Source organism: Salmo salar, chromosome ssa18 (genome assembly GCF_905237065.1).
Source record: "Salmo salar chromosome ssa18, Ssal_v3.1, whole genome shotgun sequence".
In the NCBI taxonomy this organism is placed as follows: Eukaryota; Metazoa; Chordata; class Actinopteri; order Salmoniformes; family Salmonidae; genus Salmo; species Salmo salar.
The window spans coordinates 22,968,791-22,995,964 of record NC_059459.1 but is presented as its reverse complement, the minus strand read 5'-3'; the positions used below and the strand labels follow the sequence as shown (position 1 = coordinate 22,995,964).

Sequence of the window (27,174 nt, the reverse complement as noted above, 5' to 3'; positions counted from 1 at the left end):
ACAGTCACACATTTAGTACAGTGATTATCTCCTCCCCCCATTCTCCAACTGGGAAATCCCAACTGCTCCACAGGTGGCAGGCTATGAGCGTCAGGCTAAACCCACTGAGGTTTGATACAAAGTATGTAGGAATTTGATAGGATTTATTTAAGGCAATAAGCAATATCATCAAACAGGCAAAGCTATTCATTTTGGTGTGACCAAACTCCTTTAGTTTGCAAATAAGAAAATGTTGCAATATTTTCTCTTAGGCCCTATTCCCACTCCGAGATATGAAGGCGAGAGAGTCTGAGGAGCGGGATAGAATTCTAATTTTCAATTCACATTAAATCCTTGCTTTACCTTAGAGAGCAGGCAAAGAGGTCCAACTCGGCTGAAAATCTGTCTCCCTCCAGCAGGTGGCGTTTTTTCACCTACCAATGAGTTTTTGTATGGACGTCAATGAGCGTCGAAAAAAATGTATGGCTTATTTGCTAAGTGAGGTTTATTTGATCAAATTGAAGTTACATCACGCTTAGGTTGTTACTACTCTATTGATAAGTAGGACACGTGATGGCAACTTTGAGAAAAAACACTTTATATTGGAGTTGTCTTGAGATGCTATGCATATTCATGCAATAAAGCTGGTAGCGTAACATCGCTCTCCATTGAGTACATGTGGTTGACGTAAACAACCCTCATCGAATATCTTTAAAAGTATTAAAATAATTAGATGTATGCACCAATCCAAAGAAAGGATAGGCGGGAGCTAGACAGCCCGATGTGCCACTGGACAAAAACTCTCATTGATAGGGCGGAGAGACAAGTATCTTGTCAGTATACCCATAATCTTTGCTTACCTTTTTTTTTAGGCTGGCAACGCAACATTCTTGGTCAGCTCAAATTGACCGTAAATATCACAGTATCCATTAGCCAGTAAGCACAAACTATTCAACAATGACAGAAACCTTTCTTGTAAAACATATTACACTATTGAATAATGCAACCAAATCATATTACAATCTTGAATAATGCAACAATTAAAGGGGTTTATTTTCTCGTCTGTAGGCTACACTCATTACATTTTAGCTTCAAGACAAAATCACGGCGTTGCTATAATGGCATGTCTTCACGTTAGCCTATCAAAAACAAACGATTAACCCTCTACACGAATATAAAAGTACAGAAGACCTACCTTACAGTATTACAACAAACCAGGCTTAATTTTGATCAAAATCATGCAAATCATTACATGTTAGAAGCAAATAATTGCGACTGAAAACGTGGGTATAAGATAATTTACCGTGATGAGCTGTTTTATATGGAAGCCCATAAACGCCACCAATTGTATTTCATTTTATGACTCGTGATTTGCCAACATGCACAATTAGTCTGTGCTTTCGTCTGTTCAACTGTAGCCTACAGATAACGACAGCTGCAGGTAGCCTAGAGAAACAGCCTTTGTGCTCTGATCCTATCTGGGCCTGGCCAGGGAAAACTTAACATCACGATTTGATAGCCTAAGACATGTATTTATAGCCCAAAATAGGCCCATTTATTTGTCTTTTGAGAAAATGTGAATGTGATCATATTTGGTTTATATTCCCACTTCAGGTGGCTAGGCTACCTAGGCCTTTTTAATAAAACAAGTATTGACTGGAATTAATGAATCAACACAATAGTGATGACATTCAGTATGACTATCTTTTTAATTACAGACGCAAAGGCCTAAATGATGCAATCCTGCATATAGCGAGCTCAGATCTGTTCATTTTGACTTGATTAGAAAAATGATCTGGTGCCATCATAGCCCATATAAAACCTATTTTTTTGTACAGCTGATTTATTACTATGTCAAATGCAACAACTAGCGTACAGAGTTGGTTAGGTTAGCCTACTGCCAGATCATGAAAAACGTTGGGCCCAAGGAAAACAATTTTCTCCCACCACTCTGGGACCTGTGGTGCCACCTCTGAAATCACCACACAATGTTACAAATAAAAAAAAAAACATAGCCATCATTTGACATGTTTTTGGTGGTGAGGATGGACTTCCATAGTTTTCCCTGGCTCAGTGCAGCCGGGAGCTACTGCAACAATTTCAGAATGTAACAGGCTGTTACTGCAATATTCAGTCTCAAATATTAGGAAAATGTCTATACATTTCAACTGTTTCAAAAACATTGCTCTACTATTACCATTTATACTGTAGGAGTGTAGGCTCAATTAACAAGACAATTCTGTTTACACTGCTTCAAGGGGGGCAGCTGTTGAGAGAGTGTTGTGCACTACCTCCGGAGGTTTACATTTGAGTAACGTGTAGCCGACATGTTTACGAAAAGTGTCTAGTAAGTGTGTGAAGAGGCTCTTAGCTTTGGGCTTGAGATGTATTTATTGTGTGTGAACTGTAGAACGTATTGTTCAATCAATCACTCATAGCCTTTAGCCAAACTGTTCTTCATTTATATTGGGTAACTTGCGAGAAAAGTTAGCATAGAGCAGGCACCATGTGCTATGATTAGATCACAAGTACATTTTGTTGACATAAACAACATGTTGGTCATTACTTTTTAGAATGGAGTATTAGAGGCACACTTGATAACCTTACACAGTTATCAGTATGCTATCATAGAACCTATTATGATACTTAAATGGCATACTTTACTGTCATTTCAATCAAGCTTTTGCTAAAATAGTCCAGATCTAATTTCTCAAATAGCAAATGGATATCCCAACATTTAAATAATCAGAATCCTGATGTTTGCATCATCATATACCACTCTGTCTTATTCCCAATCAGAACTCATACTGTACATTAGTTCCTGATGAGGTACTAACAGGAGATGAGGACACAATGTTTACTATTAGGCTGCAATTTTTCTGTTCTAGCTACATATCCAACTGCTGCTATTACTGTAGTCAACTGTTCTATTATATCAAACTATTGTAGCTTATACAATCATATCATTTTTCTTAGAAGAACAGTTTTTGTTATCTGCTATCTTCACTTCACCGCAGAACTCATATAAGGGAAACTACTGTGCCACACAATAGTAGGCAAATGTACAATATCTACCTAATGTGAATCTAACATAGCTAACTTCCCCTTGCTTTTACAGTGTGTTTGATTAAAGGAGATTTCATCCAGAAGTGTTGGCTGGGGTCAAAAGGTCAATCTTGGGGGTCATCTTGCAGGGTTAGAGGTCACTCTCTCCGTAGAGGGCAGTGGAGAAGGCGGTGTAGTCTAGAGCCCCTGCGAGTCCCCCTGGACCACTGTAGGGGGCCATCCTCAAGATGCAGTACTCTGCCTGGTCAGGGGGGAGCTCCCTCCTCAGCTCCTCAACCAGGATGTAGGGCTGTGGAGGTGGGAGGAGAAGGGATAGGGGGGAGAGAACAGGCTCATTTAGAGAAGTCCACTCTACCAAATGTTCCTAATCTGACAGAATAATATGCCTGTTTACTGTAATACTGAATTCACCCCTTCTGTGTGATTGACATGGTCCACTCAATTGCCACACTCCCATTCACTTTCTCTCTCTCTCGCACACACACACACCTTATCGGCTGCCAGGATCCTGAAGGATGCCACGACCTGGTCGGCGGTGTCTGTGTCAGTGGTTTCTCTGGTCATAAAATCGATAAAGGATTGGAAAGACACCATGCCAGTGGCACTGGGATCTACCAGCATCATGATGCGGGCAAATTCCACTTCACCCTGACAGTCAAAGAGAGACAGAGATCAGGGAGAGAGAGATCAGAGAAAAGAACACATATCTTTATTCATCATTGCGTCATTACACATACAGTATATTATCAATACCTCTTGGTATTATTATGCATTGTTTGCATACTGTAATTCTGCATGAGCATATTGAGACTCCTACCAAATCATAACCCATGGAGATCAGACAGGCCCTAAAGTCATCAGTGTCCATCGCCCCGTGTTTCTTCTGTAGTCAGAGGTCAAGGGTCGTAGGGTGGAGGTTGGGAGTGGGTCACCGCACAGGGAGGAGAAGGGATGGGACAGGGAGGAGAAGGGAGACCAAGAGAAGGTGGATGGCAGAGCAGTGGAGATCAGGAAGGGGAGAAGGCCAAAGCTAACACAGAGAAATGGACACATAGACACAACCAGACAGATGGACACAGTGACACAGACAGTAACATTAGAAGACATGGAGAGAGAGACAATAAATACTTTAGGAGTCAATTCAAAATGAACTGTCATAACAGGCCAAAGCTGCTGCCACCAACATTGTCATGCTGTAGAGCCCACTGTCAAAATATTGATACAACTCAAAAAATATGAGAGGTAGCAGCAGGTGTGGTCTACTCTAGAAGGGATGGAAGAAGCCCAAGTCATCAGCGAGAGGTCAGTCAGGGATCATGAAAGGTTAGAGGTCAGTAGAGTTGAGTACCTGATGGTCATTGCCCACATGACCCAGGCTGATCAGACAGGCCTTGAACTCCTCACAACGCAGTTTGCCTGTGTTCTCCTGGGGCCAGGTGTTAGAGGGGGTGTTAGTCACACTCAGAAGTGTCTCTCTCTCACACACATGGAAGTGTCTATAACATGAAGCATTACAACAATGTGGAACCAATATCAAAATACTTTGTTTTTTTATAGACCTATACATTACACTATCATACAATAGTAGTTGTATTATATTTTTTAACTGTCTAAACAACCAAGCCCAGAGAGCAGTGACCGTTCTAGTACAGTATCAACAACAATATACAGTTACCCCAGTTTCCTCACGCAGCTTCTGAATAAGGCAAGACAGGTGAGAATGATTTAGTTTCTCAGTGGTATTATGCTACTTAACATGCCATTCAGGTTAAATGCTAATATATGAATCAGAGAACCGGGAGTACAGGAAGCGGAAGGAGCACTGTACCCGATCAAAGTGGTTGAAGGAAGAGCGGAACTCGTGCATCTGTTCCTGGCTGATGCCCTTGGCATCACGGGTCAGGATCTGGGTCTCAATCTCGTTGATGGTGCGGGCGATGGTGGTGAGGAGGAGCTCCCAGCCCACACGGATGTGCTGTTACCATGATGACAAGACAGACATAGACACAGACAGGCAGATTAACCAGCTGCCAATGAAATCTCAAAGACATCCATCATCATTATCCCCATGACCAAATCTAATCTTAATAGACTGCATGCAGAGACCGTCTCTCTGTGGTTTTCTGCAGTACCTCCATAGTGTAGTTGGTGTGCTTGTTGTCAAACACCAGAGACTCCTGGATGAGCTGGTGGTCTCCCTCCAGCTTGTCGATGTTGGGCTTGTAGGTGACGATGACGTGCTCAAACTGCTTCAGCTGGGTCATCTGGTCCTCCAGGGTACCACCCACCTCCAGGGAGCAGCGGCCAATCTCCTGTCAGAACCAAACACATGAGCAATTCAGGTTTTTGTTCCAGTTCCAAAGATACCCCTAGACCAGGGCTCTCCAACCCTGTTCCTGGAGAGCTACCATCCTGTAGGTTACAACCAGAGAGTAGCTTCCAGGAACAGTGTTAGAGACCCCTGCCCTAGACACTAAACAGATGGCTGACTCTCTGACCTCCATCCTTGTCTGTATCCATGGTCCGATGAGGTTAGCCTGGACAGCAAACTGCCGTCTCAGCCTCTCGCTAGCATGCTGCCGGGCTAGCTCTTCCTGGAGGGAGCCTTCTCTCTGGGGAACCAGCTTCTTCACCTGGTCAGCAACATGACAACAACACATACATCAATCTGACATAGAAAGGGACTGTGTATATGCATGCGTGTTTCAAGTGTACGTATGTGAATTTTGAGGTCCTACCCTGTCCCACTTGGCGAGGAGTTCCTCGGTGGTGATGGTGCTGTAGGGGTTGATGAGGTTGGCCTTGATGCCGTAGCTCTGGGAGATCTTCTGCACCTCCATGTGGATCCCCAGGATGGCCTGTCTCTCTCCGTCTGCCTCTGGGAGGGTGGCCTTGAACTGCTCATGGGAAGAGATCAGGCTCTGCAAGGAAGGAGGAGAGGAGAAGTTGCAGTGTTGGCTTGTACTTACAAGAACATGGCAAGTAATGGGCACTGTGTCAAAATGACGTAACAGTTGTAACAACCATAGAATGATTAAAATACTAATAGCAAGCATTATGGGGCGGCAGGTAGCCTAGTCATTAGAGAGTTGGACTAGTAACCGAAAGGTTGCAAGATCGAATCCCCGAGCTGACAAGGTAAAAATCTGTCGCTCTGCCCCTGAACAAGGCAGTTAACCCACTGTTCCTAGGCCGTCATTGAAAATAAGAATTTGTACTTAACTGGCTTGCCTAGTTAAATAAAGGTCAAATAAATAAAAATGATGTACCTGGACCTCATCAATAGTGTGTACAATAAACATGTCCTGCAGATCCTCCATGGCCCCTTCCATCCAGTTGTTGAAGGGTGCAGATCTCTTGGCAAACTCCAGGAACAACTGATCAATGGTTTCCAGCAACTTCTCTGTCCTCTGGAAAAGAGGAGAGAAAAAAAACACTTGTCATTAATCTCATTGACAATTCATCAACATTGCCTGTTTGGACTGCTAATCCCAGGATGCATCACATTGACATGACCCAATTGACCGCTGAGTTGGCAAGGTGGTCTGCATGGATTAGACCCCTTCCTTTGGGCAGGGAGAGGGGGCAGACAGCAGCCCATGTCAGTCACCCTAATCCCAGGCCTGGCTGTTTGTCTTGACACATTTGTAGGCCATGAGTGCCCAGTATGGATCAGAGGAAAAGGACTGTGGGCATCCTGCCAGGTAACCATATCTACATAGAGTGCCTTCAGAAATGATTCATACCCCTTGACTTATTCCACATGTTGTTGTGTTACAGCCTGAATTCAGCCATCTACAGTCGTGGCCAAAAGTTTTGAGAATGACACAAATATTAATTTTCACAAAGTCTGCTGCCTCAGCCTCCAGAATGTTATGAAGAGTGATCAGATGAATTGCAATTAATTGCAAAGTCCCTCTTTGCCATGCAAATGAACTGAATCCCCCAAAAACATTTCCACTGCATTTCAGCCCTGCCACAAAAGGACCAGCTGACATCATGTCAGTGATTCTCTCGTTAACACAGGTGTGAGTGTTGACGAGGACAAGGCTGGAGATTACTCTGTCATGCTGATTGAGTTCGAATAACAGACTGGAAGCTTCAAAAGGAGGGTGGTGCTTGGAATCATTGTTCTTCCTCTGTCAACCATGGTTACCTGCAAGGAAACACGTGCCGTCATCATTGCTTTGCACAAAAAGGTCTTCACAGGCAAGGATATTGCCGTCAGTAAGATTGCACCTAAATCAACCATTTATCAGATCATCAAGAACTTCAAGGAGAGCGGTTCAATTGTTGTGAAGAAGGCTTCAAGGCGCCCAAGAAAGTCCAGCAAACGCCAGGACCGTCTCCTAAAGTTGATTCAGCTGCGGGATCGGTACAGACCTTGCTCAGGAATGGCAGCAGGCAGGTGTGAGTGCATCTGCACACACAGTGAGGCGAAGACTTTTGGAGGATGGCCTGGTGTCAAGAAGGGCAGCAAAGAAGCCACTTCTGTCCAGGAAAAACATCAGGGACAGACTGATATTCTGCAAAATGTACAGGGATTGGACTGCTGAGGACTGAGGTAAAGTCATTTTCTCTGATGAATCCCCTTTCCGATTGTTTGGGGCATCTGGAAAAAAGCTTGTTCGGAGAAGACAACGTGAGCGCTACCATCAGTCCTGTGTCATGCCAACAGTAAAGCATCCTGAGACCATTCATGTGTGGGGTTGCTTCTCAGCCAAGGGAGTGGGCTCACTCACAATTTTGCCTAAGAACACAGCCATGAATAAAGAATGGTACCAACACATCCTCCGAGAGCAACTTCTCCCAACCATCCAGGAACAGTTTGGGGACGAACAATGCCTTTTCCAGCATGATGGAGCACCTTGCCATAAGGCAAAAGTGATTACTAAGTGGCTCGGGGAACAAAACATCGATATTTTGGGTCCATGGCCAGGAAACTCCCCAGACCGTAATCCCATTGAGAACTTGTGGTCAATCCTCAAGAGGCGGGTGGACAAACAAAAACCCACAAATTCTGACAAACTCCAAGCATTGATTATGCAAGAATGGGCTGCCATCAGTCAGGATGTGGCCCAGAAGTTAATTGACAGCATGCCAAGGCGGATTGCAGAGGTCTTGAAAAAGAAGGGTCAACACTGCAAATATTGACTCTTTGCATCAACTTCATGTAATTGTCAATAAAAGCCTTTGACACTTATGAAATGCTTGTAATTATACTTCAGTATTCCATAGTAACATCTGACAGAAATATCTAAAGACACTGAAGCAGCACACTTTGTGGAAATTAATATTTGTGTCATTCTCAAAACTTTTGGCCACGACTGTACACACAATATCCCATAATGACAAAGTGAAAACATGATTTATTGAAAATGAAATACAGAAATACCTAATTTACATAAGTCTAAGAACTTTCCACACCTGGCTTTTGCAACATTTGTCCATTATTTTATAAAGCTTCTTCAAGCTCTGTCAAATGTGTTGTCGATCATTGTTAGACAATCATTTTCACGTCTTGCCATAGATTTTCAAGTAGATTTAAATCAAAACTGTAACTCGGCCACTCAAGAATATTCACTGTCTTCTTGGTAAGCAACTCCAGTGTAGATTTGGCCTTGTGTTTTAGGTTATTGTCTTGCTGAAAGGTGATTTCATCTCCCAGTGTCTGTTGGAAATCAGACTGAACCAGGTTTCCTCTAGGATTTTGCCTGTGCTTATCTCTATTCCATTTCTTTTTTATCCTGAAATACTACCCAGTCCTTAAGGATTATAAGCATACCCAAAACATGATGCTGCCACCACTATTCTTGAAAATATGGAGAGTGGTACTTAGTAATGTATTGGATTTGCCCCAAACATATAACACTTTGTATTCAGAACAAAAAGTTAATTCCTTTTCCACAATTTTTGCGGTATTACTTTAGCGCCTTGTTGTAAACAGGATGCATGTTTTGGAATGTTTTTATTCTGTACTGGTTTCCTTCTTTTCCCCTCTGTCAATTAGGTTAATATTGTGTTACTACAATATTGTTGATCCATCCTCAGCCATTAAACGCTGTAACTGTTTTATAGTCACCATTGGCCTTATGGCAACTGAGTTAGGAAGGAAGGCTGTATCTTTGCAATGACTGTCACGTTCGCTATCTTCAAACTCCCTGTCGTAGATCAACCAAGACGCAGCGTGCTTGTAATTCCACATCTTTATTTGAGGTGGAACCGAACAAAACAATAAACAGGAAAACAGAAAAGAACGTGACGCAACTGAGGCGCACACAAAACACACACAGAAATAATAATTACCCACAAACACAGGTGGGGAAAAGGCTGCCTAAGTACAGTGAGGGAAAAAAGTATTTGATCCCCTGCTGATTTTGTACGTTTGCCCACTGACAAAGAAATGATCAGTCTATAATTTTAATGGTAGGTTTATTTAAACAGTGAGAGACAGAGTAACAACAACAAAAGAATCCAGAAAAACCCATGTCAAAAATGTTATAAATTGATTTGCATTTTAATGAGGGAAATAAGTATTTGACCCCCTCTCAATCATAAAGATTTCTGGCTCCCAGGTGTCTTTTATACAGGTAACGAGCTGAGATTAGGAGTACACTCTTAAAGGGAGTGCTCCTAATCTCAGTTTGTTACCTGTATAAAAGACACCTGTCCACAGAAGCAATCAATCAATCAGATTCCAAACTCTCCACCATGGCCAAGACCAAAGAGCTATCCAAGGATGTCAGGGACAATATTGTAGACCTACACAAGGCTGGAATGGGCTACAAGACCATCGCCAAGCAGCTTGGTGAGAAGGTGACAACAGTTGGTGCGATTATTCGCAAATGGAAGAAACACAAAAGAACTGTCAATATCCCTCGGCCTGGGGCTCCATGCAAGATCTCACCTCGTGGAGTTGCAATGATCATGAGAACGGTGAGGAATCAGCCCAGAATTACACGGGAGGATCTTGTCAATGATCTCAAGGCAGCTGGGACCATAGTCACCAAGAAAACAATTGGTAACACACTACGCCGTGAAGGACTGAAATCCTGCAGCGCCCGCAAGGTCCCCCTGCTCAAGAGGCACATATACATGCCCGTCTGAAGTTTGCCAATGAACATCTGAATGATTCAGAGGACAACTGGGTGAAAGTGTTGTGGTCAGATGAGACCAAAATGGAGCTCTTTGGCATCAACTCAACTCGCCGTGTTTGGAGGAGGAGGAATGCTGCCTATGACGCCAAGAACACCATCCCCACCATCAAACATGGAGGTGGAAACATTATGCTTTGGGGTGTTTTTCTGCTAAGGGGAAAGGACAACTTCACCGCATCAAAGGGACGATGGACGGGGCCATGTACCGTCAAATCTTGGGTGAGAACCTCCTTCCCTCAGACAGGGCATTTAAAATGGGTCGTGGATGGGTATTCCAGCATGACAATGACCCAAAACACACGGCCAAGGCAACAAAGGAGTGGCTCAAGAAGAAGCACATTAAGGTCCTGGAGTGGCCTAGCCAGTCTCCAGACCTTAATCCCATTGGAAATCTGTGGAGGGAGCTGAAGGTTCGAGTTGCCAAACATCAGCCTCAAAACCTTAATGACTTGGAGAAGATCTGCAAAGAGGAGTGGGACAAAATCCCTCATGAGATGTGTGCAAACCTGGTGGCCAACTACAAGAAACGTCTGACCTCTGTGATTGCCAACAAGGGTTTTGCCACCAAGTACTAAGTCATGTTTTGCAGAGGGGTCAAATACTTATTTCCCTCATTAAAATACAAATCATTTTATAACATTTTTGACATGCGTTTTTCTGGATTTTTTTGTTGTTATTCTGTCTCTCACTGTTCAAATAAACCTACCATTAAAATTATAGACTGATCATTTCTTTGTCAGTGGGCAAACGTACAAAATCAGCAGGGGATCAAATACTTTTTTCCCTCACTGTATGATTCCCAATCAGAGACAACGATAGACAGCTGCCTCTGATTAGGAACATACTCGGCCAAACAAAGAAATACACAACATAGAATGCCCACCCCACATCACACCCTGACCTAACCAAAATAGAGGAAATAAGACGTCTCTCTCAGGTCAGGGCATGACAATGACTGGGAGTATTGATACACAATCCCAAGTGTAATTAATAACTTCACCATGTTCAAAGGGATATTCAATATCTGCTATTTACATTTTTAACCATCTACCAATAGGTTCCCTTCTTTGCGAGGCATTGAAAAACCTCACTGGTCCTTGTGGTTGAATCTGTATATGAAATTCACTGCTTAACTGTGGGACCTTACAGATAATTGAATGTGTGGGGTACAGAGAAGAGGTAGTTATTCAAAAATCATGTTAAACACTATTATTGCACACAAAGTGAGTTCATGCAACTTATTATGTGACTTGATAAGAAAATGATTTACTCCTGGACTTATTTAGGATTGCCACAACAAAGTGGCTTAATACTTGTTGAGTCAAGACATTACAGCTTTTCATTTTCTATTTATTTGTAAGCAGTTCTAAAAACACAATTCCACCTTGACATTATGGGTTATTGTGTGTTTAGGCCAGTGACCATAAATCTCAATATAATATCATTTAAATTCAGGCTGTAACACAACTTCATGTGGAAAAACTCAAGGAGTGTGAATACTTTCTGAAGGCACTGTAAATGTGCCATCAGTAGACTAAGTGGACCAATTACCCCACCCTCCTTAATCAGCTGTGTATTCATATCTCACCCCTAGCTATCTCAATATAATATACATGAGATTTAACTTTATTATGGGTTAAGTTGTCCTGTGAACAATCCACCCCACCCCAAGGTAACGTCATTCACTGTCTTACCTCTTCAGCTCTCTTCTGGATTCATGGAACTGGTACTCATTCCCACACTACCAAGCTGTACCAAGCTGTACTGTGCTGGCTTACTTTTCACTTGGCACAGCAGCTTAGCCAGTTTACCTTAGCTGGGAATATAACACGTCATGTCCCAAACTTCAACCCCCTTCACTCACCTCCAGAGCCTCTCTCCTCTTCTGGGTCAGTGTACCAAGTTGATCCCACAGGTCACAGATTCTCTGGCACCTCTGGTTGACAGCAGCCACATCATGATAGTCCAGCTCACTGCACAACACCACAGGAAGCATATAGGTCAATGAAGAGAAACTTCAGAATGTTTGGTATTATTTAAGAAAAATTCCAGTCATAGTCCTTGTCAAAGCCATGATTTTAGGAATAGGACTTGGTTGGGATAATGGTTAGGAGGGTTAGAGGGTCCTTTTTTCTCAATTTCCGCCTGACTGACGTGCCCAAAGTAAACTGCCTGTTGCTCAGGCCCTGAAGCCAGGATATGCATATAATTGGTACCATTGGAAAGAAGACACTTTGAAGTTTGTAGAAATGTTAAAATAATGTAGGAGACTATAACACAATAGATATGGTAGGGGAAAATCCAAAGAAAAACCAACCAGAATTCTTTTTTTTTGAGAGCCCATGCTCTTACAATGGCACTTATAGGGAAATAATTATATCTAGCTCCCAGTATGCAATTCCTATGGCTTCCACTAGGTGTCAGCACTCAATGTTCAAGGCTTCAGGCTTGTTTCTTCCAAAACAAATAAGAATAATGAGTTTAACTACAGGGACACCGTCTTGGAAATTAATGTGTGCGATGAAGAGAACACGCACCTGCTAATATTGGTTTCCTATTGAACATCCTACTTTCTGTATGAAATATTATAGTTTGATTACATTTTAGGGTATCTGAGGATTAAATAAAAACGTATTTTGACTTGTTGAAACAAAGGTTAGGGGTAGATTTTCGGATTCCTATCTTGGCATGTTGAACGAGTGGATTACTCAAATTGATGGCGCCAACTAAACTGACTTTTTGGGATATAAAGAAGGGTTTTATATAACAAAATGACTACGTGTTATAGCTGGGACCCTTTGGATGACAAATCAGAGGATGATTTTCAAAAAGTAAGTGAATATTTAATCGCTATTTGTAAATTTATGAAACCTGTGCTGGTGGAAAAATATTTTAATGTGGGGCGCTGTCCTCAAACAATCGCATGGCATGCTTTTGCTGTACATTCTACTGTAAATCAAACAGTGCAGTTAGATTAACAAGAATTTAAGCTTTCAACCGATATAAGACACTTGTATGTACCTAAATGTTTAATATCCATACTTTTTATGATTATTTATTTGAATTGCGCGCCCTCCAGTTTCACCGGAAGTTGTCCCGCTAGCGGGACGCCTAGCCTGAAGAAGCTTTAGAGGAAGGATCCGTACTTGAGCTCCTGTGCAATGGCAGCAATCTGCTCCACTCTGTCCTGATGAGCAGCCAGGTCACTCTCAAACGCCTCGTGTTTCCGTAGAAACGCCCGCACCTCCGTCAGGGTGGCCGTCTCGTAGTCCTTCTGAGATAGAAGCAGCTCTTTACCTGGGTCATACACACAAACAGCGAGAGAGACTGAGACATTAGCCAAAACAAATGCTGAAGATTTACTGACATTTTCCCATTGACAAATCTCTAAGGATTTGGAGCTAATCAATTACATTCAAACTTCAAACTCTAGACAAACAAGAAACATAAGTAAACCCTCCACAGACAGACAGACAATCATATCCCAGACAGACCATTAGCCCAGGTCTCATGGGTGCTGGCTTTCTGGCGGAACTTTTCTGCCAGGTGGTCCAGTCTCTCGAGCCTTCGGATCTCTGTCAGAAGCCACTCCTCGTAGCCTTTCTCTGCCCCCTCCAGCCCCTGCCATGCACTGGCTATGTCCTACAGCCACACCGAGACACAAAGACACGGGTCAAAACCAGCAAAGCACCACGCTCAGTAGATATGCTATTAAAAAGGCTTTTAACTCTAACAGTGTTTTGGCAAAAGTGCCTTGGTGTTTACCTTGGTATTTTGGATGATCTATATCAGCTATCTACAACTACTGTGATTTGACTGATGACTGTTTCATCAGTTTGATATGATGTATCATTGAATGCTGGGTGTTTACACTTACAGACACCATCTTTCCCTCTGAGGGCATGAAAGCGGGACGGTTGCTGATGCGCAGCTTGGTCTGCAGGGTGTTGAAGCTGATCTCCAGCTGGCACTTCTCCTGCACCTTGGGGGGCTTGTGCATGCGACGGTAGTCTCTGAAATCTTCCAGCTTTCTCTGCATCTCAACCATGGTCTTCTCTGCAGTCCTGTTCTCCAACCATGGGGTGGTCCGGCGGATCCACTCCAGTAGCTACGGAACACAGTGGGTGGTGATGGGGTGGAGCTTTGCGGTTCATTTGTTGTCATTCCTCTCAATTCAGTTAAGTAGAAATTCGACATTGAATTTGATTTAAATACTGGAAAATTCCATTCCTACAAGTTTGTGTAAGACAATGGACTTTTTGAGTATTCAGATTGGGGTAGAAATAGCTCTCCTAAGAAAGTTTACCAATATGAAAACATACGTCCAAATGTATGCTTCTGTGTTGCTTTACCTCGCTGGCCAGCCTCTCATATTCCTCCATCAGTTTCTCATTCTCCTGGTTCACACCCAGCACTTTACAGATCCTGTTGGCCGCCGTCTCAGCCTACCAAGGGGAGGGAGGAAAGAGAGGTGAGGGGGCAAAGAGATGTGAGGGGAGAGGAGAAAGAGAGGTGAGGTGAGGGGAGGGGAGGGGGAAAGAGTGGTGAGGGGGGAAAGAGAGGTGAGGTGAGGGGAGCGGGGAAGGAGCAGTGAGGTGAGGGGGGAAGGAGAAGTGAGGGAAGGTGGGAAAGAGATTTGAGGGGAGGGGGGAAAGAGAGGTAAGGTGGGGGGGAAAGAGAGGTGAGGTGAGGGGAGGGGGGGAAGGAGAAGTGAGGGGAGGGGAGGGGTAAAGGAGAAGTGAGGGAAGAAGGGAAAGAGTTGAGGGGAGGAGGGAAAGAGTGGTGAGGGGAGGGGGGAAAGAGAGGTTAGGTGAGGGGAAGGAGAAGTGAGTGGAGGGGAAAGGAGAAGTGAGGGAAGAGGGGAAAGAGTTGAGGGGAGGGGGGAAAGAGTGGTGAGGGAAGGGGGAAAGAGAGTTAAGGGAAGGGGGAAAGAGATTTAAGGGGAGGGGGGAAAGAGTTGTTAGGGAAAGTGGGGAAAGAGAGTTGAGGGGAGGGGGGAAAGAGAGGTGAGGGTAGAAAGAGGGTTGGGCGGAGATAGAGAGCTGACGTGAGATGAGGTGGGAAAGAGAGGTGAGGTGGTTCTTGTCTCATATCTAATGCAATTACTCATACAATACAATTCCTCATACAGTACTCTCCCCCCCAACACGCACACCATTTAAGTCATACTTTTAACGCAATCTGTGTGCATCGTTTCAAAAACATTAATTTCAAAGTGAAACTCACAATTTGCCAACCAATAGAATTATGACCTCAAACAACTCTTAGGCTAGAGAGGAGTGATTGACATATGGTAATCATCATCAATTGGTTTTGGAGGTATTGTACCCATAACACATTGCATTCACAAACTCAATTCAAACTGTTCATGGTGCAAGCTGTATACCTGCTCGGCTCCAGCAAATGCATGATAGAAGCAGGACACATAGGTCATGATAGCTCTCTCATCAGGCTTGGGGGTGTTGATGATGTCTACAGAGGGAGGGAGGGACAGAAGAGGGTGACAGACGACAAGTACAAAGGAGGAAGATAGGGAAGGTGGAGACAGGAAACACAAAAACACTGACAGAGGAAAAGGACCACAGATTGACTCCAAACCTGAACATCTTAGCGCAGGGCTATCCTGGAGGGAAGGCGGGGTGGTCTATGGCAAAGAGATCTAAACAAGGACCAGGTCACGTTGACACTAGGACTACACAGCATCAATGTCCCCTCACCTTCTGTACCACTGCAAATGTGTGATACAAACTGGACATATAGGTCATAACAGTCCTGTCATCTGGCCTGGCTGCGCTTATAAAATCTGTGTTGGGAGACCAGGCACATAGGACTTCATCATTACAATGTGCATACAAGTACAGACAATCTTCCTAGTAATCTCTTCCAGGCAATCCTGTAACAAAACCCACAGTCTGACTCCCACCATTACAGTACCAGATAAGATGGTTTATGTTTTCATAATGAGCAGAATGACATGCCTATAGCTAATGCCGATTTTCAAAACGTTGTTTCCTTAGAAGACATTACCTTCTGCGTCCAGCATCTTGGGAATATCCAGGTGCTTCTCTGCTATTTCAAACGCCAGGTTCAGGTTCCCCATAGGATCATCCTAGAAAATGATCAATATTATAGAAACAAAGTCATCTTCTCATTTACTTTTTATATGAGAAAACATGTGCATGTGTACAGTACTTGAAACCAGTTTACAAACTGTGGTGTATCCAGTGATGGAATTAACCAAACAGGTGACAGACAGTCAGTAAGTGCCTCCTCACTAATGGGGTAGGGTGAGTCAGCGTGTTTAGTGGGAGGAGAGGGATCATGCTACTGCTATTGTCCTAAGTCTGTTCCACTGATGCCGGCCGAGGGGAAACGGCCTGTTACAGGACAGTGGCAGCTGCAGAGATCCAGGGCGGGCAGATACCCATGAGCCTGTTCCCCACACGGAGACATTTCAGAAAGCTAACACTCAGGGCTTACTGAGCCCGCTCACCTGGAGCCAGACATGACAGCTGACAGGGTCTGTCTAGGCTCAATGCATGCGTGGGAGTGTTGGGGGGGCAGAGGGGCATATAAAGGTGATTCTGATATAGGTGTGTGTGTGTGTATATGTGTGTTTGTGCGTGTGTGCGTGTGCGTGTGTGTGTGTGTGCGTGCATATGTACGAGAGAGAGGGGACACCTCTACTGAAACCCAAAGCCTCAGGCTTTCCAAAAGATTTGGGTTCCACAGATCTATCCATTTTCCTGTCTATTTCCAAACAACCGTAAATAGATTGATTGCCCTATAAAGAGCAGTACCAGGCACAGGTATCTGCCAGCCACAGCTGAGGTAAACCCTGGGCTCTCCTGGGATGTGACTCACATTTCTCTGTCTATTCCCAGTCAGGGCTAAGTCAGTTCAGGATGGAGATGTAAATGTCAGTCACTATTAAAAAGACCACAGCTTACAAGGTGTAAGGAGAAACGTATATTCCACACTGTGGCCTACTCTTTACACATACACCTTTTACTTTACAAAATGTGTCTATACACAACACCTGAACACCGATACACCGATATACTCTTGAACTCTAACGAACGCACTACAGTGACCCAGTCTACCAAAAGATAAGCCTAGAACAGCATACAACTAATTCTACACACAACATAGTCTACTTTTTATTTACACATACGATACCTTCAGATTGTGATAGTTGATTAGATCTGGCCTGTGTTTGTGTAACACGGCACAGAAGGCTAAACCGTCCTTCCAACTTTATACAATGGTGAGCCAGGTGAGCATGTCATTAAGACAGTGAATGCAGACATCAGTAAGGATAAATTGGGCGAGTTAAACATAACAAAGCACTCTAATATCTGCTTCTCAAAAGTCAATAACTTTCTGTTAATCCACGCTGTGGGAAAAGACTGTGGAGTTATTACTCTGGACATATTGAACCCTTCTCTGTTAGTATGTGGGAGGCACTTCACACCATCATGGTAAGTGTTTGGGACACACAAGAGACCTTGTTGAGCTTAGCGTAGTCGATGAGGTCAGGCCTGTGTCTGTGAATCAGGGCACAGAAGGCCAGTCCGTCCTTCCAGCTTCACCAGCAGGCAGCAGAGAGAACCAGGTCAGAAGTCAGAGTGGTATGATGACTGAGTAAAGCAGAGTTTACCAGTGCTGGTCCTAGAGAGCTACAGTGTTTGCAAGCTTTGCCTGGCTTATCACTTAGTACTAACACATTAGTACAGAATATAATAAAATAGAAAAAAGACATATTAGTCAAAGCCTAAAAAGTGTTCTCACCTAACATGGAAGTTCTGGACATTGACGTTCCTGTAGGGGGCAGTCTTTCTCTGGCACCACAAGAGAAGGCCTTCCTTTGCAGAGGTTTCTGAGAGGAGAGATAAATAGTTCTTCAACAGCGCTATTCCCCAGTGAGATCTCTATTTAATTAAACCAGGAAGTCAATACAGATCATCTCTTTTCAAGGGAAACCTGGCCAAGAAGGTAGCTACAGTATAAAAACACTGTGAATCCATATGCAGGACATAATCTATTATACAATGGTAATAAAGGCATATTTTTAAGTTTCCTATTTTGTTTGAATTGTTGTATCTTACCTTCTACAGAGATGTCCTGGATGGCAAAGCGGAGGATAATGGTCCATATCATTCCAAGTGTCATCTTAATGTTACCATCCACAATTTCTGAGGGGAAAACATCCAATTACCATCAGATCCATCACATAATTAGAGTGGGAACTGCAAAAAGATAATGGGGTGGCAGGTAGGCGAACGATTAAAAGTGGTGGGCCAGTGACTGAAAGGTCGCTGGTTCGAATCCATGAGCCAACTAGGTGAAAAATCTGCCGTTGTCTCCTTGAGCAAGGCACTTAAGCCTAATTGCTCCTGTAAATCACTCTGGAAAAAAAGTGTCTGCTAAATGACTAAAACATAAAATAATGAATGGATTAATCAAATAAATCAAAAGATACTGAGCTGCCTGAACATGAAGTACTGCCTGAATAAAACATTACCTTCAGCTCCAATAGAGACAAGTTTCACTCCTTTGCTGGTGATGAAATCTAAGGCTTTGTTGACGTTGGCAATCTTGTGAAAACGCATCTTCCCTCTGTCAGGCTTGGGTAACCTCTCACCTGGGAGAAACAAATCAATCAAAATCAATCAAAACCAATCAATGTATTCAACTATATATTCAACAAACAGTACCTGAAATAACTTCCAAGAGAAGCATGAGTTTGAGGCCATTCCTGAAGTCGTCCTCAATGTTCTCAATCTGTGTTCCTGCTTTCCTCAGGTGGGAGTTACACCAAGCTGTGAAGGTCTACAAAGAAAATTATATTTTGGTGAGTAAAATACAAATAGTACAATTTAATTTTCACATAACTTTGATGCAGTGAATTCAAATTAGGATGGGGTTGAGCATTGATGATAGAGGACTTCCTGTGAGCTCATCAGAGAACCTTGAGTGAGTTTTCCATCAATGGTCTTATTGATCTAAAGTAGAATGTTCCACAACGTTTTAAAACTTGAACAGTGAATTTGACATTAACTTTTCAATTGGAAGGCTCATATACGCTTCCCATTTGAAAGTGTTTGCCAACCAACGTTATGAAAGTAGCTACCTCCCCAATTTCTTTCATCACAATATAGATTTTTGTCCATATCGCCCAGCTCTAGTATATAGCCTGGTTGTAAACATACAAGACAACAGCTTAGCAGGACTTAGCCGGAGGTCATAAATTGTGATGACTCTGGTCCCTATGGCAAATGCCACATATTGAGATTAACCTATTTGTTAAGGGTCAGCAAACCCCTTGGTTTCAAATAACACCTTCCCTCCAACCAACCTAGAGCCTATTGTAAAGGATCAAATAATTTGTGCTCCCACATACACAGGAATTCAATTTGAATGATGTGTTCATGCTTGGTACTGTATCATTATGCAAGACATCAACATGAGCACTCTCTCCTGCTATGTTTATATTAAGTTATCTCACAACAGCAAACAGAACCCAAAGGCAATCAACACTGTACAGTTGAAAGCCCTGAGCAGACCCCAGCTCACTTTCCAGATGATAAGGTGTTCAATTTAGCATGCTCTGGTGGTCCTAGTGATAAGAAACAGGGAGAAAACATTTTAACTGAATATCAAGATGTGAGGAAAATGTCACGTGCATACAGTGCATTCTTCTCTCACGTGTTTCTCTCTGCAAAGAAAAGAGACACACTTTTACTTCAATGTTAACTACTGTCGGATAAAAAAAAATGCTAAGTGGAGCTATTGCCATATTGCTTTCCCAATCTATCCAGTCCTTCCAGGTATGAGAATACCGAAAGGGCAGAGGCTAAAACAGGTGGAGGGCTATGGGACTAAATTGAAACACCTAAATGTGTAATTTCTTGGATGTGTCACAAACTGGGAGGGATCTAAAGTAAATTGAATGGGATACTGAGCATCTCTTCTCAAAAGGCCTCAGTGGATCAGCCTCAATTATACTCCTTACAACAACCAGGAATGTGATGTCTAACTCTGCCTCCAGCTTCCATCTACATTGTTGACGGTACTGTGTGTAAACACAGGGAATGTTTGTAGGCTTTATTGACATGCTGTGTTTTCAAGCCATTCCAGTTCACACAGCATGACTGGGAGAGTGATCCTCTGGCCCTTAAGTTCTTATAGCACATAGCCTGGTCGCCCAGAGGCTGTGAGTTAATGTCACCCATCTGGAGAGGCTGCCCGGTGGAATGCCTGTCCAAATTAGGAATATTAGAGGCTTTGAAACAAAGGCCGCATTCCACATGACAAAAGAGACCAAAGTGTATGTGACATTGAACGGCTGCCTCCTCGTTAGAACATGGCTGGCCCTCCAGACCCGGCTCCGCCAGAGTTGCCGACCCCCCACCCCTTTTCCCCCCTCCATCAGCCCTGACAATCAGAGCTAAATATATTTATGAATCATGTCCAATGAGGACCACCCATCATTGAAGTAGCTGAGCCTTTGTGGCTTTATGGGGTGTGTTCCGGAGGTAAAGAATCTAAGTTCAATAATGTTTTGTAAGGTGTCTAAGAATCCTACATTTATTTTTATATAAAAGAAAAATAGCCGATTTTACTAGATCATTTCAAACTTGTTCAAACACCTGAGGCTGTTTCTTCATTGTTTTCAGTCTTGGTTCCAAGAATGTCTTATGTGCCAAGGTTATTTTCACAACACCAGGCCAAATCAGTGGCTGGCATACCTGGTTGTGTCAGGTGGAACACCTAGCATGTGCTACAACATTGTAGCCTAATGGGCATGTTAGGCTACTGTATAAATGTAAGGATAGTTCAGGGTGTCAGCAGGTCTTATTCAAGGGCAGCCCTGTCATCCCCTGTGGCTCTTACTGGGTAATAGGATTCAAGTTAAGGGAAATTATTAGGGGAAAGCTAATATAGAGTCCTACTTAAGACGCCAGAGAAGATAATGAGAACTGAAAACAAATCCCACGTGGTCAAAATTGCTATCCAACTATACCAGGCAGAAGGCCCTCAGTAGGCACATACAGTTGAAGTCGGAAGTTTACATACACCTTAGCCAAATACATTTAAACTCAGTATTTCACCATTTCTGACATTTAATCCTAGTAAAAAATTCCCTGTCTTAGGTCAGTTAGGATCACCACTTTATTTTAAGAATGTGAAATGTCAGAATAATAGTAGAGTGATTTATTTCAGCTTTTATTTCTTTCATCACCTTCCCAGTGGGTCAGAAGTTCACATACACTCAATTAGTATTTGGTAACATTACCTTTAAATTGTTTAACTTGAGTCAAACGTTTTGGGTAGCCTTCCACAAGCTTCCCACAATAAGTTGGGTGAATTTTGGCCCATTCCGCCTGACAGAGCTGGTGTAACTGAGTCAGATTTGTAGGCCTCCTTGCTCGCACACGCTTTTTCAGTTCTGCCCACAAATTTTCTACAGGATTGAGGTCATGGCTTTGTGATGGCCACTCCAATACCTTGACTTTGTTGTCCTTAAGCCATTTTGCCACAATTTTGGAAATATGCTTGGGGTCATTGTCCACATGGAAGACCCATTTGCGACCAAGCTTTATCTTCCTGACTGATGTCTTGAGATGTTGCTTCAATATATCCACATCATTTTCCTATCTCATGATGCCATCTATTTTGTGAAGTGCACCAGTCCCTCCAGCAGAAAAGCACCCCCACAACATGATGGTGCCACCCCCATGCTTCACGTTTGGGATGGTGTTCTTCGCCTTGCAAGCCTCCCCCTTTTTCCTCCAAACATAACGATGGTCATTATGGCCAAACAGTTCTATTTTTGTTTCATCAGACCAGAGGACATTTATCCAAAAAGTACAATCTTTGTCCTCATGTGCAGTTGCAAACCGTAGTCTGGCTTTTTGATGGCGGTTTTGGAGCAGTGGCTTCTTCCTTGCTGAGCGGCCTTTCAGGTTATGTCGATATAGGTCTCGTTTAACTGTGGATATAGATACTTTTGTACCTGTTTCCTCCAGCATCTTCACAAGGTCCTTTGCTGTTGTTCTGGGATTGATTTGCACTTTTCGCACCAAAGTACCTTCATCTCTAGGAGAGAACGCGTCTCCTTCCTGAGCGGTATGACGGCTGCGTGGTCCCATGGTGTTTATACTTGCGTACTATTGTTTGTACAGATAAACATGGTACCTTCAGGCGTTTGGAAATTGCTCCCAAGGATGAACCAGACTTGTGGAGGGCTACAATTTTTTTTCCGAGGTCTTGGCTGATTTCTTTTGATTTTCCCATGATGTCAAGCAAAGAGGCACTGAGTTTCAAGGTAGGCCTTGAAATACATCCACAGGTACACCTCCAATTGACTCAAATGATGTCAATTAGCCTATCAGAAGCTTCTAAAACCATGACATCATTTTCTGGAATTGTCCAAGCTGTTTAAAGGCAGTCAACTTAGTGTAGGTAAACTTCTGACCCACTGGAATTGTGATACAGTGAATTATAAGTGAAATAATCTGTCCGTAAACAATTTTTGGAAAGATGACTTGTGTCATGCACAAAGTAGATGTCCTAACCTACTTGCCAAAACTACAGTTTGTTAACAAGAAATTTGTTGAGTGGTTGAAAAACGAGTTTTAATGACTCCAACCTAAGTGTATGTAAACTTCTGACTTCAACTGTAGGTCTTCTTTAGCATGCACCTAAAATAAATATTTGTTTTTCCTCATTAAACCAAAATATTTGAGGAACAGTTCAACCTCTTCCTTAGCAATAAAGTTTGGGGAAATGGTGAAATGCTCTGCTGACAAGTATTTTTCAACCCGTTCATACAGTAGTAATAAAGGCCTAGTGCACAAATATTATTATTTTTGTATATACATTACAAGTCAAAAGTTTGGACACACCTACTCTATCCAGGGTTTTTCATTATTTTTACTATTTTCTGCATTGTAGAATAATAGTAACGACATCAAAACTATGAAATAACACATATGGAATCATGTAATAACCCAAAAAATATATTTGAGATTCTTTAAAGTAGCCTTGATGACAGCTTTGCACACTCTTGGCATTCTCTCAACCAGCTTCATGAGGTAGTCACCTGGGATCTGTCTTGTTAAAAGTTCATTTGTGGAATGTCTTTCCTTCTTAATGCATTTGAGCCAATCAGTTGTGTTGTGACAAGGTAGGGGTGGTACACAGAAGATAGCCCTAATTGGTAAAAGACCAAGTCCATATTATTGCAAGAAGAGCTCAAATTCGCAAAGAAAAATCACAGTCCATCATTAATTTAAGACATGAATGTCAGTCAATACGGAAAATGTCAAGAACTTTGAAAGTTTTCAAGTGCAGTCACATAAACTAACCATCACTATGATGAAACTGACTCTCATGAGGATCGCCACAGGAAAAGAAGACCCAGAGTTACCTCTGCTGCAGAGGATAAGTTCATTAGAGTTACCAGCCTCAGAAATTGCAGCCCAAATAAATGCTTTACAGAGGTAAAGTAAAAGACACATCTCAACATCAACTGTTCAGAGGAGACTGCATGAATCAGGCCTTCATGGTCGAAAATGCTGCAAAGAAACCACTACTAAAGGCCACCAATAATAAGAAGAGACTTGCTTGGGCCAAGAAACATGAGCAATGGACATTAGACCGGTGGAAATCTGTTCTTTGGTCTGATGAGTCCAAATTGGAGATTTTTGGTTCCAACCGCCTAGTCTTTGAGAGACGCAGAGTAGGTGAACGGATGATCTCCGCATGTGTGGTTCCCACCATGAAGCATGGAGGAGGAGGTGTGATGGTGTGCGGGGAGTTTGCTGGTGACACTGTTGGTCATTTATTTAGAATTCAAGGCACACTTAACCATTATGGCTACCACAGCATTCTGCAACGATACACCATCCCATCTGGTGTGCGCTTAGTGGACTATCATTTGTTTTTCAACAGGATAATGACCCAACACACCTTCAGGCTGTGTAAGGGCTATTTGAGCAAGAAGGAGAGTGATGGAGTGCTGCATCAGATGACCTGTCCTCCACAATCACCCGACCTCAACCCAATTGAGATGGTTTGGGATGAGTTGGACGGCAGAGTGAAGGAAAAGCAGCCAACAAGTGCTCAGTATATGTGGGAACGCCTTCAAGACTGTTGGAAAAGCATTCCAGATGAAGCTGGTTGAGAGAATGCCAAGAGTGTGCAAAGCTGTCATCAAGGCAAAGGGTGGCTACTTTGAAGAATCTCAAATATAAAATATATTTTGATTTGTTTAACACTTTTTTGGTTACTACGTGTTATTTCATAGTTTTGATGTCTTCACTATTATTCTACAATGTAGAAAATAGTAAAAATAATTTTTACTATATATATATATATATATATATATATATATATATATGGGCTCCTGAGTGGTGCAGTGCTCTAAGGCACTGCATATCAGTGCAAGAGGCGTCACTACAGTCCCTGGTTCAATTCCAGGCTGTATCACATCCAGCCGTGATTGGGAGTCCCACAGGGCGGTGCATAATTGCCCCAGCATCGTCTGGGTTTGGCCGTAGGCCGTCATTTTAAATAAGTATTTGTTCTTAACATATTTGCCTAGTTAAATAAACGTTACAAATTGTGTTTTATCATCGCTGTTTCATCACCCTCAGCACCCCTTCTTCCCGCTGCGATTAGCATTTCGAAGGAAGACATAATAACCTTTTGTTTGAGACCAGTTGACGGATACTGAGTTGGGGGCCTAACATTCAGATGCTTGGAACAGTATTTTGTGGTTTCTATAAACAAAATAATTCCACACTAAGGACACTGGATTAACCTACTATAATGCCTTTTGGTCTCGAAGTTAAAATTAGATATATAATCCCAAGGACGTCATCATGTGTTAGAAGCATCTGTTGACAGTTCTCATTCCTCGCTTATCAGTGGAATGGCAACAGTCTTAAGAGCCGCTCATTGAGCTATTGTTAGCTGGTACCCACCGCATCCGTCCGTCAATATTCCCGTCAACTGGAGCCAAGACAGACCCCCCGGCTCCGGCTGAACCAAATACCAGGAACAAGTGACAGAGTTTGGAGCCTGCGCTCAACGTGAATAACTCAATATTAAATTAATAAAACAATGGAAATGCAAACAAATGTTAATTTGCTCTCATATGAACTCCCAATCCCGTTCGTAAAGTAGTCCTACTGTACTGCGTAAAGTTAATTTGTTAAATTGGCTATCTGCACGTCATCTTCTCTTGACTTACCTTTCTTTGCTGTTTTTCCCAGGCAGGGTCCAGCAACATGTCCCTGTCCCAATCATCCTCCTGTATCATGTAGTCCTCCTCATCCCCGAATCCGTTATTATAATGCACTGTCGTCTCTCTTTGGGTCATTATTGCGTCTTAAGTCTTTGTATTCCCCCAAATTCAATTCGTTTTTGTCTTCCAATATCCTTATGTATTTAGACTCTGATAATTTAATATTTTTTTCTGGGCTGGGTAACGTCTTCTGTCTCCCTATCTTTCTATTTGACTCCCTCTCTCACACGCTTGCCGGTGTTCGGTCTGGCCGCAGTTGACACAGTGGAAAAAATGCTGATAGCAATTAGTACTGACAGGTCACATGACAGGCGCGCAGGGCGCTATACACTCAGAGGAAACACTCTTATCACGCCACTTCGATGTAGCAGGTTAGGGAAACGTATGCAGCAGGTTAGGAGACTGAGGTTAAAGTTAGGGAAAGGGTTAGTGAAAATGCTTCCCTAACATGCTACGAATATAACTTTGTATCGAAGTGGCGTGAAAAGAGTGTGCCCCATCATGATTGTGGGGAATCGGTAGGTGGATCGGCTAATAAGGGGAGGCGTCACTCTACGAATCTTAATTGGACAAAGCCTATCATTTGTCAAGGAATCCTATTTGTAGAACAGTGATTATACACCTCACTTTGCTCAAACTGACCCTCTCCAAAGCACTCGGAAGTTGTAGTAAATTAGGGGCAGTTGAGACAATGAAACCATGTTGTGGCGAACTCGGGGAGTAGGCAGGACCTGGACTCGAACCCAGTGACTGTCCAGCCAACACCTTAACAGTTACGCCAAAATGTCCGACCTATTGGCGTAATGGTTCATGTGTTGGTTTTCCCTCTTGAGCCACCATAGCAACAACATAATCAGAAACACTATCTCTAAATAGTCTGAATTAATTTAAGATAAATAAAGAAATCTGTCATTAATGTTGAGGTTTTTGCAGAGGTTAGACTTGCAATTTTACATCTAGCTAAGATGTTTGGTGCAGTATTTCGAAGAGTGATTTTTTTTTCATGAAAATTAGTAATCTATTGTTGGATGACAACAAACACTTAATGTTTCCACTTTTACTAGGAGTAATACTGTTGATCAATCACCAACGAAGGGGCCTAGACTTCGACTACTGGACTTCGACTTGCCTCAAGAAAAAATGTGTGCACAAACAGCCACATTTCTTTTTGACTAAGACCAAAAACAAAAACGTCACGAAATGTTGTCAAAATATATGCGTGAAATGTTTCAGCTGGGAAGCATAAGGTATGATTTAGGAAAGGGATAATGTAACGACCTCAGGCTCCTCAAGAGGTTCAGAGCTCTTGGCACAGAGTCACACTGTGGAGGTGTCATAATACCCATGAAACCTAGTGGCCAAACAGGGAAATGGCTCCAATCGTTTTTCCACCATTCATTTTTCCCAGAGGGGATTTTCGAAACACTAAAATAAGGGCTGTGCATCATGTAGACTTACTCTGGCGTGACGTTTTGATAACCATGTAAATCTCTCTCGGACAAGGTGACTTTTATCAATATATTCAGCTCTATTTACTCTCAGATTCGAGAATGCTAATCAGCATCAAAGTAGACATCAAGCAAAACTACAAATCCCTGCAAGCTCTAGCATGTCATCTCTAGCTGAGACCTTTGCTAAAAGGTGTTGTGTCAATTT

General features: G+C 42.7%; 1 protein-coding gene across 6 annotated transcripts; it reads right to left on the bottom strand.

The window, feature by feature from the left end:
* Positions 1-1,006: 1,006 nt before the first annotated feature.
* On the bottom strand, positions 1,007-25,801 carry LOC106577061 (alpha-actinin-2). 6 transcript variants are annotated; one of them, XM_014154772.2, is made up of 23 exons: positions 25,465-25,801; positions 18,920-19,034; positions 18,727-18,846; positions 18,311-18,397; positions 17,994-18,081; positions 17,710-17,788; positions 16,230-16,311; positions 15,589-15,674; positions 14,555-14,647; positions 14,080-14,310; positions 13,697-13,844; positions 13,349-13,499; positions 12,067-12,175; positions 6,315-6,455; positions 5,784-5,966; positions 5,544-5,678; positions 5,178-5,357; positions 4,874-5,020; positions 4,721-4,741; positions 4,394-4,471; positions 3,863-3,928; positions 3,535-3,693; positions 1,007-3,334 (listed from the first exon to the last, which is right to left on the bottom strand). In XM_014154772.2, exons 1-23 carry the CDS (start codon positions 25,591-25,593, stop codon positions 3,176-3,178), a joined length of 2,787 nt encoding a protein of 928 aa, XP_014010247.1. In that variant the 5' UTR covers positions 25,594-25,801; the 3' UTR covers positions 1,007-3,175. The 6 variants fall into 6 exon arrangements, 4 of the variants coding, with proteins under 4 accessions (XP_014010247.1, XP_045556847.1, XP_014010248.1 ...); XM_045700891.1 differs by lacking the exon at positions 4,721-4,741; XR_001322060.2 differs by lacking the exon at positions 1,007-3,334 and having other exon boundaries at positions 3,863-4,075.
* Positions 25,802-27,174: the final 1,373 nt, after the last annotated feature.